The sequence below is a fragment of the Nelusetta ayraudi genome, unplaced genomic scaffold (assembly GCF_046127955.1).
Source record: "Nelusetta ayraudi isolate G7.1 ecotype Tasmania unplaced genomic scaffold, CSIRO-AGI_Nayr_v1 ptg000021l, whole genome shotgun sequence".
Lineage (NCBI taxonomy): Eukaryota > Metazoa > Chordata > Actinopteri > Tetraodontiformes > Monacanthidae > Nelusetta > Nelusetta ayraudi.
This window is the reverse complement of record NW_027466071.1, coordinates 4,149,796-4,163,804: the sequence shown is the minus strand read 5'-3', so window position 1 is coordinate 4,163,804 and position 14,009 is coordinate 4,149,796. Positions and strand designations below refer to the sequence as shown.

The window sequence follows — 14,009 nt, the reverse complement described above, 5'->3', positions numbered from 1 at the left end:
CTTGGCATCACAGTCTGTGTTCATTTGTCTCTTCATACAGCCTGTGCTGCGTTCAGTGAAAGCCAGAAATAAAGTGGCAGCAAACACTGCAACCTGAGTCCATGTCTCCATGAACACAACGCAAGATGCACAAGTTAACGGGCATGTTTACAACATCACAAGAGACACACCCGTTACACTCAGTTGTGTCCCAATCGGCCCAATGCAGCACTTTGGCCTTACTGGCATTTCAGGTTAAAGGTCACACTGACTGTCATTCCAAAGAATGCAAATATTCCAGGTCCAATGACTTTGAATGACCTTGACTGCAGTTAATTATTCAGCGGAGGTCAAACAGTGTGGATTTTTTACATTGCAGATGTGTGGCTACAAATGTATATTTATATAGGAAAGGCAGCTGGATTGTCCACACCAGGCTTCCTTAGAAATATGCTGGTGCAAGATGGCAGCTAACTGGGAGCACTGGGACCCTTATTGATGTATGGAGATTCTTATGAAAATGTGAGAACCTTTGTAAAGGGAGGAAAACCAAATGCATTTTGTTCTACTGCAATGATACACTTTTATTAATGTCTTTATCTAGGTTTTCCTGGAAAGGTGTTCTGTCCCACCAGGAAGAGACCCTGAAGAAGACCCAGGACTCCCCAGAGGGACAAGGTCTCTCTGCTGGACTGGGAACGCCTTTGGGTCCCACTGAATGAGGTGGAGGAGGTGACTGGGACCAGGGAAGTCTGGGGGTCTCTGCTGAGACTGTTGCCCCCACGACCTGACTCTGAATAAGCAGCAGAAGATTGATGGATGGATGGATGGATGGATGGATGGATGGGGGTATATAATACTGCTTGTTTACTTGTTTTCCACAGTATATAAGGAGCCTCAGACTGTCAAGAGGACTGTCACCTTAATAAAGCACCAACAAGCTCATCAAATGTACAGCCCCACCTGCAGGCGTCATTTATTGAGGCGGAAGGTGCAAAGGTTGATGAGAAGTCGTCTTGTTACAAGGAGCTGAGACGCCATTAGCTGGCATTGCAAAGTATCTGCTTTGAGCAAAACAATTGGAGGTTTTTTATCTGCAGTTCCACAGGACACAGACTCAGTCGGTGAGTCTGACCTTCCCAACTGCAAATAAATATTTCAATCCATCTGGCTGGGAGGAATATCTGCTGAAATGGCAGAGAAATTAGCTCGTGTAGAAAGTTTACTCAACTGTTCAGTTTGTTTGGAGACTTTCAAAGACCCAGTGACTCTGAGCTGCAACCACAGCTTCTGCTCCAAGTGTCTGCAGAGCTTCTGGGAGAAGAATGAAAGCAAAAACTGTCCTGTATGTAGAAGAAAATCCTCAATGGAATTTCCGGTGCCGAACTTTGTCCTGAAGCGTCTGGTTGAGTCGTTGGCTGACAGCCTGCAGTCTGGATCGTCTGAGACAGTGGAAGCAGTGAAGGTGGAGCTGCTGTGCAAACACAAAGCAGAGTCCATAATGTTCTGTGAGGATGAGCAGAAAGCTCTGTGCTCTGTGTGTGAGTTTTCTCTCCACCAGGATCACAAGGTGGTTCCTGTGGAAGAAGCAGTCCCAGGACTGAAGGAGCAGCTGAAGTCCAACTTCACAGCTTTAAAGGACAAGAAGAAGAAATACGGAGAAGTTGAGTTAAAATTCAAACAAGTGATTCAACACTTGGAGAAGCAGGCGTCGTCCACAGAGAAGCAGATCAGAGCAGAGTTTGACAAGCTCCGCCTCTTCCTGAGAGAGGAAGAGGAGTCCAGACTGGCGGCTCTGAGGGAGGAAGAGGAGCAGAAGAGGAAGACTGTGATCAGAGAGATGGAGAAGGTTCAGGAGAAGATGTCTTCTCTGTCCAGCACCATCACTGCTGTTGAGGAGGAGCTGCAGCAGAAGGACACCATGGTCTTCCTCAACAGTTATAAAGGCCTTCAGAGCAGAGCCAGAGACCAGTGCTCCCAGTCAGAGCCACAGCTGCTCCCAGGAGCACTGATCAACGTGGCCAAACACCTGGGCAACCTGTCCTTCACAGTGTGGCAGAAGATGAAGGACCAGGTCCACTTCAGTCCAGTCATCCTGGACCCAAACACTGCAGCCTGCTGCCTCCACTTGTCTGATGACCTGACCAGTGTGAGAAATAGAGGAGAAACATCTCAGCAGCTTCCTGATAATCCAGAGAGACACACTAGATATGCCAATGTTCTAGGTTCTGAAGGTTTCAGCTCAGGACAACACAGCTGGGAGGTGGATGTGGGAGATCATCCAGACTGGCATATAGGTGTCGCTAAAGAGTCAGCTGACAGGAAGGGTGAGATATATGCCTCAACAGAATATGGACTCTGGTGTTTATCATATGAAAATGGAGAATACACTGATGTTAGTGGTGACACTGACATGGTGGAGAAGAGTGTGGAGAGACTCAGAGTCCAGCTGGACTTTGACCAGGGGAAGGTTTCCTTCTACGACGCTGTGGACCAGACTCACATCTGCACTCATGAAGACACTTTCACTGAGAAACTCTTCCCATTTTTCAATGTTGGAAAGGCTGGAGATCAGAAAACTGCTGACATCAGGATGTGTGAGAGAGATTTTTCAGTGATGTTTGAGAAGGAGTTTCTTTCTGTTTCGGAATCAGATTCAGATCCAGATTCAGATTCAGATTAAGATTTATTGACACTTAGATCCCCTGTTTAGGTGCATACATGTGAAATACTTATGCCCGTGAGCTCCAATACATTAAGAATTGCAAAAACATGATGGATTTGACTCTTTGATCGAGTTTGAAAATGATTTGAAACCAGTTATAGACAATGGAAAAATGTCTTCAATCAATCATGTAGAAATTACAATGATTGTTTTTTGTTTGTTTTTTGCTTTTACAAACCATTGATTTGGGAGAGAAAAGAAAAACCGAAATTCATCATTGACTTCAAAACCAATTAGACATGAACTGAATTATTGATATTTGTAAACTGTTGTAGTCTTTTTTGTTATTTAAACTAGTGAGAACACACAATTGGTCATGTTGGGAAGATTGTTGTATAAATCAACTTCATCCTTATTGGATATTTTTTTTTCATCATTGTGCTTCTTTGACTGTCAGAAATGTGACAGGAACCTCCTGATTCAACCGACTCATGATGAAGATGCTACATCAGATGTTTGCTGTAGATATTGTTCTGTCATTACCAGCTGATTTAAAATGTGTTGCATTAATACGTCTTGTGCAGCCGTGACTGACAAACAGCATGCGTTGTGTAGCGTTGGTGCAAGGCATCATGGGAGGTGTAGTGATGTTTTTGGGGGAAGGTTGAGGGTTGATGAGAAGGTCGTTCCCCTTGGGTAACATTGATATTATGGGAATAGTCTGACATAAATTGTAAAATAATCATGTTATTTAATGAAAGTTTCATCTTTTAACGTTAAAATGTTCACGATTTTACACAAAACTATCAAGTTATTTTGTAAAAGTTTCACTTTTTACATCAAACTCACACTATTTCGTGAAAGTTTTGTTTTGACGTGAAACCTTTCATGGAATTCCGTCATACTGAGCCCTGTTGTTTTTCCTGGCATGGCAGTAAAGTGCTACTGAAAGGAGTCGTAGTAAAAAGTTGTCAAAAAAATAAATACTCAAGTAAAGAACAGATACCTTGAAAATAAAATCTATTTCAGATCAGTTAACAAAGACTTTCAGAATAAACTTGCAATCACAAATAATGTGTTTACAATGTATTAATGAATCAAAGTTGATTTTATTGTTTTTTGGAAACAGATTCGGGACTCCCCCCCACACCCCCGACACCCCCAGCCCAGCATCATAAAATTGTAATTGTTGATGCTTCTTATTGTCATATTAGCATTTTCACTTTTCAATGAAGGTCAATGAGTGAGATGATCCCCACAGGAAGTCACCTGTGTCCAGTTCAATGAGGAGGCCACAGTCATCCTGTCACTTCCAACCATCTTATTCTACCTGCCTGTCACTATTGCACCCCTCATTTAATGATATGGATTAACTCCGTGTTTGCGGCGCTCATACAGTCTCTCACTGCATCCAGATGAAACTCAGTTTGTGTTTTGATTTTGTCATTTTTTTTCATAAGGTTTTGAAGCTGATGGAGTTTCCCAGTGAACGATGGTCGACCTCAAAGTACAAATATTCAGTGACCTCAGTAGATTCTTCAGGTATTCATACTTTACTGGAATATTTATTTTTCTAAAAACTTTTTGCTACATTTGTGCACTAAGTTTCAAAGTTTTTAAAAGACACAAACTGTGATAAAAGTTGATCACTTTGATTATTATTTATTATTGTTGTTGTTGTCGCTCAAGGTGGAGCTGTTTCACCTCTAAATAATGACTTATTATTATTATTATTATATTAATACTGCTGCTGGTTCACTTACCGCTGCTGTTACTGCAGTTCTTCCTCCAATGCAGCAGAGGGCGCTCCAACCATAGAATAGAACAGCAAGGAAATACAAAATAGAACGCAATAGAAGCCTTTATTAATCCCACATTGGGGACATTTTCATCATAACAGCAACGATATAAAGCAAAGAGAAGTCAAACTATGAATGACAAAGACATCAAGGCTCTCTGCTATCTGCCATCTGCCACTTTGCAGATAGCCGATGCCTGTCCAGAGCCCACTGCATCCTGTCAGACCCCACCCACCCTAACCATGGTCTGTTCTCCCGTCTGCTGGCATCTGGCAGAAGTTTCTGCAGTATCTGCTGCAGAACAACCAGATTGACCAACAGTGACTTCCCCCTGGCCATCAGACTGTTAAACGCCAGTTAACCCCCCACCTCCCTGCTGCCACTGATTACACCGTCACCAGCATCAGAGCCCTATTCTGCACAGGTCCATATTATACAGCCTACAGCCTACATACCCCACCACCTGGTCACTGTTTATTCTGTCTATTGTGTTTAGATGAGAGCCACAGATGAAAAACCTCAGAGGTTTGCAAACGATTGGCTGCAAGTACTGTGTGAAAACATATCATCACAATCCTGTATGACTGCATATGATGTAGTTTTTATCTGTATATTACAGCGAGCTGTCAAGTATCTGGTGTAGAAGCTTCAATAAATACTGGCAACTCTGTGGTTGTGTGGTTCTGCTCTTTTCAAGATGTTCAATAAAGCTCATCAGAATCAGAATCAGAATCAGAAATACTTTATTTATCCCGAGGGAAATTCTTTTTGTAACAGGGCTCCAGTCAACTGAGTAATGTACATATAATAGAAGCATGCAATAACTAAAATAAAAATAATACAAACAATAGAAAATTAAATAAGCGGCCATTTTTTACATAGTGCAAGGCTGACAGGATGAAAAATTGTCATAGTGCCAAGTGCAACTTTAACAGTTTGGGGGGGAATAAAGAGCATGATCAGTCGACTATAAAATAAAATTCTGCTCCAAGTGTCTGCAGAGCTTCTGGGAGAAGAATGACAGCAAAGACTGTCCCGTATGTAGAAGAAAATCCTCAATGGAATTTCCGGTGCCGAACTTTGTCCTGAAGAAACTGGCCGACTTGTTTGCTGACAGCCAGCAGTCTGGATGGTCTGAGAAGGTGGAAGCAGTGAAGGTGCTGCTGTGCAAACACAAAAAAAAGATCGTAGTGCTCTTTTTAGTTTTTCTTATTATCACTGTTGGTGTTTTGCTTATTTCTATGCGTTCTTTTCACCGCCCCCCCCAACCCCAAACCAAAATGAGACCAAAATGTTCTGTGAGGATGAGCAGAACGCTCTGCACCCTGGCTTTGAGTTTTCTCCCCAGCAGGGTCACAAGGTGAAACAAGTGATTGAACTCTTGGAGAAGCAGGCGTCGTCCACAGAGAAGCAGATCAGAGCAGAGTTTGACAAGCTCCGCCTCTTCCTCTCTCAGGAAGAGGAGTCCAGACTGGCAGCTCTGAGGGAGGAAGAGGAGCAGAAGAGGAAGACTGTGATCAGAGAGATGGAGAAGATTCAGGAGAAGATGTCTTCTCTGTCCAGCACCGTCACTGCTGTTCAGGAGGAGCTGCAGCAGAAGGACACCATGGTCTTCCTCAACAGTTATAAAGGCCTTCAGAGCAGAGCCAGAGACCAGTGCTCCCAGTCAGAGCCACAGCTGCTCCCAGGAGCACTGATCAACGTGGCCAAACACCTGGGCAACCTGTCCTTCACAGTGTGGAAGAAGATGAAGGACCAGGTCCACTTCAGTCCAGTCATCCTGGACCCAAACACTGCAAACCCCTGCCTCCACTTGTCTGATGACCTGACCAGTGTGAGAAATAGAGGAGAAACATCTCTGCAGCTTCTTGATAATCCAGAGAGACACACTGGATATACCGCAGTTCTGGGTTCTGTAGGTTGCAGCTCAGGACAACACAACTGGGAGGTGGAGGTGGGAGATCATCCAGACTGGAATATAGGTGTTGCTAAAGAGTCATCTGACAGGAAGGGTGAGATATCTGCCTCACCAAAATATGGACTCTGGTGTTTATGCCATAGAAATGGAAAATATTCTAATGGTTCTAGCGCTGTCACGGTGAAGAAGAGTGTGGAGAGACTCAGAGTCCAGCTGGACTTTGACCAGGGGAAGGTTTCCTTCTACGACGCTGTGGACCAGACTCACATCTACACTCATAGAGACACTTTCACTGAGAAACTCCTCCAATATTTCGGTGTTGGAAAGGCTGGAGATCAGAAAACTGCTGACATCAGGATGTGTGAGAGAGATTTTTTTCAGATTTTTGAGAAGGACGCCAGCTGTCAGCGATGCTCGATGCTACCAGGGTGGCTCTATGCCAAGAAGAGGTTCAGGCTGTTTTGAGTCTTTGATTGAGATTCACATGTTTGAAAATGATTTGAAACCAGTTATAGACGATGGAAAAATGTCTTCAATCAATCATGTAGAAATGACAATGATTGTTTTGCTTATTTTTTGCTTTTATAAACCATTTATTTGAGAGAAAAAAAAACCAAACTCACTCACTTCAAAGCATTTATCTTTCAGCCATCAGAGGTTTTCTGAAATTCATCATTTAATTATTGATATTTGTAAACTGTAATTGTCTATTTTTGTTATTTAAACTAGTGAGAACACACGATTGGTCATGTTGGGAAGATTGTTGTAAAAATCAACTTCATCCTTATTGGACATTTTTTTCATCTTTGTACTTCTTTGACTGTCAGAAATGTGACAGGAACCTCCTGATTCAACCGACTCATGATGAAGATGCTGCATCAGATGTTTGCTGTAGATGTTGTTCTGTCATTACCAGGTGTAGGTGCCTAAATGTACATTTTATTTCAGTATATAAATAATTTTATAAATAATTTGCTTTAGAGGACCATTTCATGATTTATCTTTAATTGATGTAGTGGTGCTGGTACGACGGACAGACATTGAAGACACCCGAGCATCAAAGGTAAAGAGCTGCTACGAAAATGAAGACCGTGGAACAACACTTTAGTCAAAAGAATTTTGCTGTGGAAAATGGAATAGTGGACTGGCTTGGCTCGAAAAGGAACTCCCGATGGGCAAATGGTGGTTTGTTAATGAGATGACGTCAATCTGTAAGTTCGATCATTTATTTACTACCCGAAAGTGCCAACTGCATCCGGCTCCGGAATGAATGAATGAATGAATGAATGAATGAATGAATGAATGGAATGTACCCCGGCACGACAGCGGAAAAAGGGCAGTAAAGATGACTGAGAAAGCAGTAGCAGAGCAGATAACAAAACTAAAAAACGCTCGCAGGTACAAGTTGTCCCGGCTAACAAGTCTGGAAAATGAAATCAAAACGTTCATGGAAGATGACGCAAATGTTGACATTGTGATGAATAAAGTCCGTCTTGACTTCAGCGGATCGCAAAAGGAATTTACGCAGACAAATGACGAACTGGGTCGTTTATTGACAGAACAAGAATGTAAAGACGACCAAGATACTTGGATGAAAGAAGTTGCTCAACGAACAGAACATGCTAAAAAAAAAAAAAAAAAGTCAGCTCAACAAATGACGTCAGCGGACGGTGGTTCCGCGGTTGTATCAGTTACGTCGAAAAAATATTTACGATCGCAAACTGGGTCAACGCACTCCGTCATGCTGAAGATTGGGATGCAGCATTGCAAGCGAAGGCTGCAGGCTTAAGGGCGAAGTTGGATCTTGAGCAAGAAGAAGCAGAATGGTTTGCACACAAGCAATATAAGGAGGCTCAGCAGCAAGCTGAAGAAAGGTGCAGAGAGGCTCACTTACAAGCTGAGGAAATGCAGTTCCAGGCTGAACTAAAGGGTAGAAAAGAAAGATTAGCAATGGAGAGACACAGCTCAGGCCGAGTCCGATGCAAAAATTAGAGTTTTTCAAAAATACGAGTTGATGGTGGATAAGACCCAACCAGAAATGATATTTTCTAAAACAGAACAACGCGACAAATTAAAATAGGTCCAAATCCCTGCACCTCTGCCACAAGCTTCACCTTCCCCTTCCCAAGCGAAACCCCATCTCAATACGCAACCACATGCATCGCCAGCAGCACCCCTGGCAACGCCACAAGCAACGCCACAAGCAACGCCACAAGCAGAGCCCATAGGGACCAATGCAAGTGTGGTGAATTCTTCTGGTGGATTCAGGTGATGTAGATGTTGAAGGAGTCTTCACTGACACAGACTTAGTTGGATAAAAACTGGTTTATTTCAAAGAAGTCAAGAGTCAGACAGGCACCATGGAAAAGCCTGGGGATGTCTCTGGGCCAGATGTGAGCAACTCCAATGATGCTTTGTCCGCATCTCCTTTTATACCTCCCAACAAGAAGAGGAGGAAGATCCAGGATATGGGGAATGTATGCATTCCATAGTTGCACCCCCAATGGCCATCTGGTCTAATCTGATAACAGTGATAGTAACAAACCCATACATGAACAATAAGTCCCCTTTTTGGGAGGTAGGCAGCTTGCGAGTTCACATCCTGCCATATATCAAATGGTGTCACATGCATAGGAAGACAGCAGCGGGTTCAGACTGAGTTCACATTCTGCCATATATCAAATGGTGTCCTATGCATAGGAAGGCAGCAGTAGTTTCAGATACTACACAAGCGCTTCACAAGGAGAAATCAAGGATAGATTAGAACTTTATAGTCTGAGCAAGGCTATCTCTCAACAAGCTAACATTACTGAATATCTTATTAAAAATCACAAAGCATCGCTACTTCCTGAGCTCACAATTCCAACTTTCACCGGTGACCCTCTAGAATACAACACCTTCATAAGATCCATCGAACATGGAATTGAAGACCACACGAGTGACAACCGCGAGCGCCTACAATTCCTGTTGCGGTACACAAAGGGACAGCCGCAGGAACTGGTTAAAAGCTGTGTTCACATGGAACCGACAAAAGGCTACGTTAAGGCAAAGGAAATGCTGAAGAGGTTTAAACTTAAACTTAGCGGAAGCCTACATGAGCGCTGCTCTGGAGTGGCAAACCATCAAGCCAGAAGATGGCGCTGTCCCTTGCGCTGTTCCTCATCTGCTGCTCCAATACAATGACAGACATAAGCTCCATGGACAAATTAGATCTTGCATCAAACATAAGAGCTAATAAAGCTGCCATACAAACTTAAAGAAGCCTGGAGAAGATATGCATGCGATCTACAAGATAAAATAAATAGATGAGCAAAGTTTAACGATTTCGTAGACTTCATCAACCAGCAAGTGAAATATGTTTTGCATCCACTTTATGGAAATATAAAGGATAACGCTGCAGGAACTACGTCAACAGAGATCGAAGTACCCCAAGGAAAGGACACCTAAGTCACAGAAAATGTTTACAACGGAAGTCATTTGTCCAAAGGTCAAAGTCCAACAAGCGGCAGCAAAAACAATAACGATGGATGCAAAGAGTCAGCCCTGTGGCTATTGCAACGGAGAGCATCACAGTCTGTCCGAGTGTAGAAAACTCAGGAGAAAACCTCACAGTGAAAATATAGACTTTTTAAGAGGGAAGGGACTTTGTTTTGCTTGTCTTAAACATGGCCACATGACCAACAACTGTACAGACAAAGCACAGTGTCAAGAATGTTCTCGTCAACACCCAACACTTCTGCATTACGAGACAAAGTTTATATTTAGGAACACCCAAGAAGAAGCAATAAAGGATAGCACGGAACAAGAGGTGTCAACCGCCCTAGTGCAAATGGAGGCCTTTGGCGCCACCACGGTCGGCAAAGAAGAATGTGCACTAGCAATCATCCCAGTACGTGTCAAGGCACAAAAGGGAACTAAAGAGATATTGACTTACGCATTCTTAGATCCAGGTAGTTCAGCTACTTTTGCTGCAGAGTCGCTGATGGCACAATTAAACATGAGAGCACAGAAGACCAGGATCCTGCTGCGAACAATGGGTTCAGAAGCCACTATAAATACAAGCAGTATGAGAGGACTGGAAGTCGGCAGCCTGGATGGAAAACATTTCATTGAACTCCCATAAGTGTTCTCTCAGAAAACCATCCCCGTCTCAAAGGACAGCATCCCCCGGCAAGAGGACGTTGAAGGTTGGACTCACTTGAAAGAGGTGAAGCTTCCCTCTATAAAAGCCCTAATTGGACAAGCAAACAGCAGTCACATCCTTTAGGATCGCTGTTGCCACGCTGGACGAGCTTTTGCAACAGCAGTTTAAAGTGGACCTTCCAGATGCAGGACAGGATGAAGACATCGAGATGTCTAAGGATGATTACCAGTTTATGAATATGCTGCAGAACAACCAGATTGACCAACAGTGACTTCCCCCTGGCCATCAGACTGTTAAACGCCAGTTAACCCCTCACCTCCCTGCTGCCACTGATTACACCGTCACCAGCATCAGAGCCCTATTCTGCACAGGTCCATATTATACAGCCTACATACCCCACCACCTGGTCACTATTTATTCTGTCTATTGTGTTTATACTTCTTTTTCTCGACATGATGTTCATGTAATAATTTGAGGCTTCTCACTAATATTGGCCACTGTAAACGTAGCATTTAATTTGGCTGCACAGACCGAAGTACGTGGCTAAAACAAAGGAGGCTAAGCTGTGTGTAACCTGAAGGTGTGTGCTACGACGCCTCTACAGGCTCTGAGGAGTAGTGCAGCATGGGGTCAGGAGCAGGTCCAGCTGCTGCTCCAGTCCAGGACCTCCAGCCAGGCTGAAGGTTCTCAGGAAGCCCAGGAGGACCTGGAGGACCTGCGCTACCGCTGGATGCTACACAAGTCCAAGCTGAAGGAGGTGACGCAGGTCAGGAAGAGAACCAAAGCCAAGGTGAGGAAGGGCGACGGGTTCCAACTGGAACTGGTGGACCGAGTAGAAAGCACCATGAGCTGGAGGTTCCTCAGGCCTGGTGGTCTGGAAGAGCTCTGGACCATCTGGAGACCCACCAGACCACCAGGTCGGAGGGTGGGGGGGAGGATACCGGCCCCCGGGCCATAGTTTGCCCATGCCTGGTCAATTATCCTGTGCGTGTTGTTGTGTGAACTACCTCTCTGTGTTGTGTTGTGGAGAACCTTGTGTTGCATTTCAATCTACAGAAGGTGCTGCTTTGATTTGATTTGATTTGATTTGATTTGATTTGATTTGATTTGATTTGATGTGATTTGTCCCAGCAGTTTCAAAGTTGTTCTAAGTGGTTCTTCATCTTCTGTCCTCCAGAAAGTTGGAGCCAAAGCAGAGGAGCTGCTCGTCCCGTCAAAGGTGCAGAAGGTAAGAGAATATTTATGATTAGAAAACATTTCAGTCCAGTGTTGTTTTCGTTGACGATGACGTTGACGAAATAATTTCGTCAACACCCCTTTTTTTGGAGACGAAGACGTGACATTGATGAATGTGCGTTTTCGTTCACGAGACTAGACGAAAACGTTTGTGTTGCACGTAGGGTTGCCACCTCCGAGAGTTTCAAATCCAGGACATCTCGGGAGTGGCGGGGTTCCGATTTCTCAAGTCTGCCGACGACAGGGGGGCGGAGGCGTCCCCGAAATATACGGGACAAAGTGAAGTGCGTCCCGTATCAGTTCATTACGGGACAGGTTTTTTAGTTGCCAAATACGGGACAATCGCGTATTTTACGGGAGGGTTGGCAACCCTATCTAGACCACAGACGGAAATCAAAATTTGTCATTTTCCCTAAAAAACGGGACAAATTGTGTCCTGGGAGAGATTTCATTTTTCCCGGGACAGGTGGTGAAAAAAAGAGAACAATTCTGGGGAAAACGGGACGGGTGGCTAGCTGCGTTGCTTCGACGGGCTAAAGTTAGTTATTGTGCGATGTTATGTTTTATTATTGCACGCCGAGCCTTATAGCCTTCAGGCTAAAGCCACAAGGGTACGTGAGTCACGTTACAGAGTTCTGGCCACAAACGGTGCACTGTCTTCCGTATGAAGGTGACATCAGATGCAATTCCTGTGTGTGCGTGTGCGTGTGTGCCTATGTGCATGTGTCCGTGTGTACGTGTGTGCGTGTGTGCCTGTGTGTGTGTGTGTGTGTGTGTGTGTGCGTGTGCGTGTGCGTGTGCCCCTCTGATTACCTAGTGTTATCTGTTTTTATGACTTTGTGATTGCACTTTTGATGGTTCTCAAAAATAAAACCAAAGAACGAATCTTTTGTCTCTTAACTTGTAGAGTATAATAATAAACAGATTCCACTCAATTAGGAAGTCTAGGCTAGAGAGATATCAATCTGGTAAGTGGTGGTAAGGAATGAGTTATTTTACAAAAGGGTTAGGCGAATGAACTGCTTTATGAATTCAATTGCACTTCATATGACCTGTCAACTTTTGGATTCAATGTAATTTTGGCCTTATTGATAAACATCTTTTTAAAAAAACTAACTGAACCTGGACAAAAAATTGACTAAAATGTATTTGAGTTTTAGTCGACTAAAACTATTAAAGATGCAAAATGACGAAAATGTGACGAAAACCTTTTCAGTTTTAGTCGACTAAAACTAGACTAAAACTACCAAGGATACAAAATGACTAAAATGTGACTAAAACAAAGTAGCATTTCGTCCAAAAGACTATGACTAAAACTAAATCTAAAATGCCTGCCAAAAACAACACTCTCACTGAACTGTTTTTCAGTGTTAATTCCGTGTTGTAATACCCTGTGTGACCAGTGGCTGTGCTGCTCCCTGCAGAGGCCCTCGCTGCTACGGAGGGTGTGTCGGCTGGCGCTGCCTCTCTGGCTCCTCCTGCTGGCGCTGCTGCTGCTGCTGCTGCTGCTGCTGCTGCTGCCCTTCGTAGACCAAGCACACAGCTGCTCCTGCCACAACAACTTCGCGCGCTCCTTCAACATCATGCTGCGCTACCAAGGACCTCCACCCACCTAGAGGAAGGTCCTCAAAGGGACATAAAACCAAAAAAAAAAAAAAGCATTTATATCTGAACGACATTCATCATCATCGTTATCATCGTCAATATCATCATTATTATTCAAGGTTTTTTCATTGTCTGTGTTCCACTTTCAACTCTAGGACTCACAACTGCTGTTTTATCTGGTTTAAGGTTTACTGAAAATGAAATAAATACGTACAACTATGATATCTGAAGTAGAATATACTCTACTAAAGTACTTTACACCAACATATCAGAGTGACATGAACATTTTGCAAAGACAAACCACCTGTCAATCATCTTCCAGCAGGTTTTAACAGCTAAAACTCTCCCAGAAATCTCACCCATCAATTCTTTCTCTTCTTTTGACACTTGCTATTTTCCACCATATTCATTTGGTTCAGTACTAAGAAGGCAGGATGATACTGCAATATTCTCTGACACTACAGTATCCCCCTCAGACGCTCGTGTGGGCTCAAAGACTTTTAAAAACAGTCACTTCTCCTGGAAACCAAATCATTTTGCCTTCACTCTTCTGTCTCTCTTTCTTTCTTTCTTTTATTCCTTGTGCTCCTGAAAACACGCTCCACTTCTCTCACTTTACACGGACAAATACTGTTGCTCTCTGGCGCCCTCTGTTGTTCTGGC

General features: G+C 43.6%; 2 protein-coding genes across 3 annotated transcripts; both read left to right on the top strand.

The window, feature by feature from the left end:
- Positions 1 to 795: 795 nt before the first annotated feature.
- On the top strand, positions 796 to 5,148 carry LOC142889104 (E3 ubiquitin-protein ligase TRIM35-like). 2 transcript variants are annotated; one of them, XR_012926795.1, is made up of 2 exons: positions 796 to 4,186; positions 4,629 to 5,148. XR_012926795.1 is itself a non-coding variant. In XM_076027723.1 (1 exon), exon 1 carries the CDS (start codon positions 1,172 to 1,174, stop codon positions 2,660 to 2,662), a length of 1,491 nt encoding a protein of 496 aa, XP_075883838.1. In that variant the 5' UTR covers positions 796 to 1,171; the 3' UTR covers positions 2,663 to 4,586. The 2 variants fall into 2 exon arrangements, 1 of the variants encoding a protein (XP_075883838.1); XM_076027723.1 differs by lacking the exon at positions 4,629 to 5,148 and having other exon boundaries at positions 796 to 4,586.
- Positions 5,149 to 10,190: 5,042 nt separating this feature from the next.
- LOC142888941 (nesprin-3-like) lies at positions 10,191 to 13,568 on the top strand. The gene is made up of 4 exons (XM_076027447.1): positions 10,191 to 10,250; positions 11,110 to 11,295; positions 11,683 to 11,733; positions 13,166 to 13,568. The coding sequence occupies exons 1-4, from the start codon at positions 10,191 to 10,193 to the stop codon at positions 13,355 to 13,357; spliced, it is 489 nt and encodes a 162-aa protein (XP_075883562.1). The 3' UTR covers positions 13,358 to 13,568.
- The last annotated feature ends 441 nt before the right edge of the window (positions 13,569 to 14,009 follow it).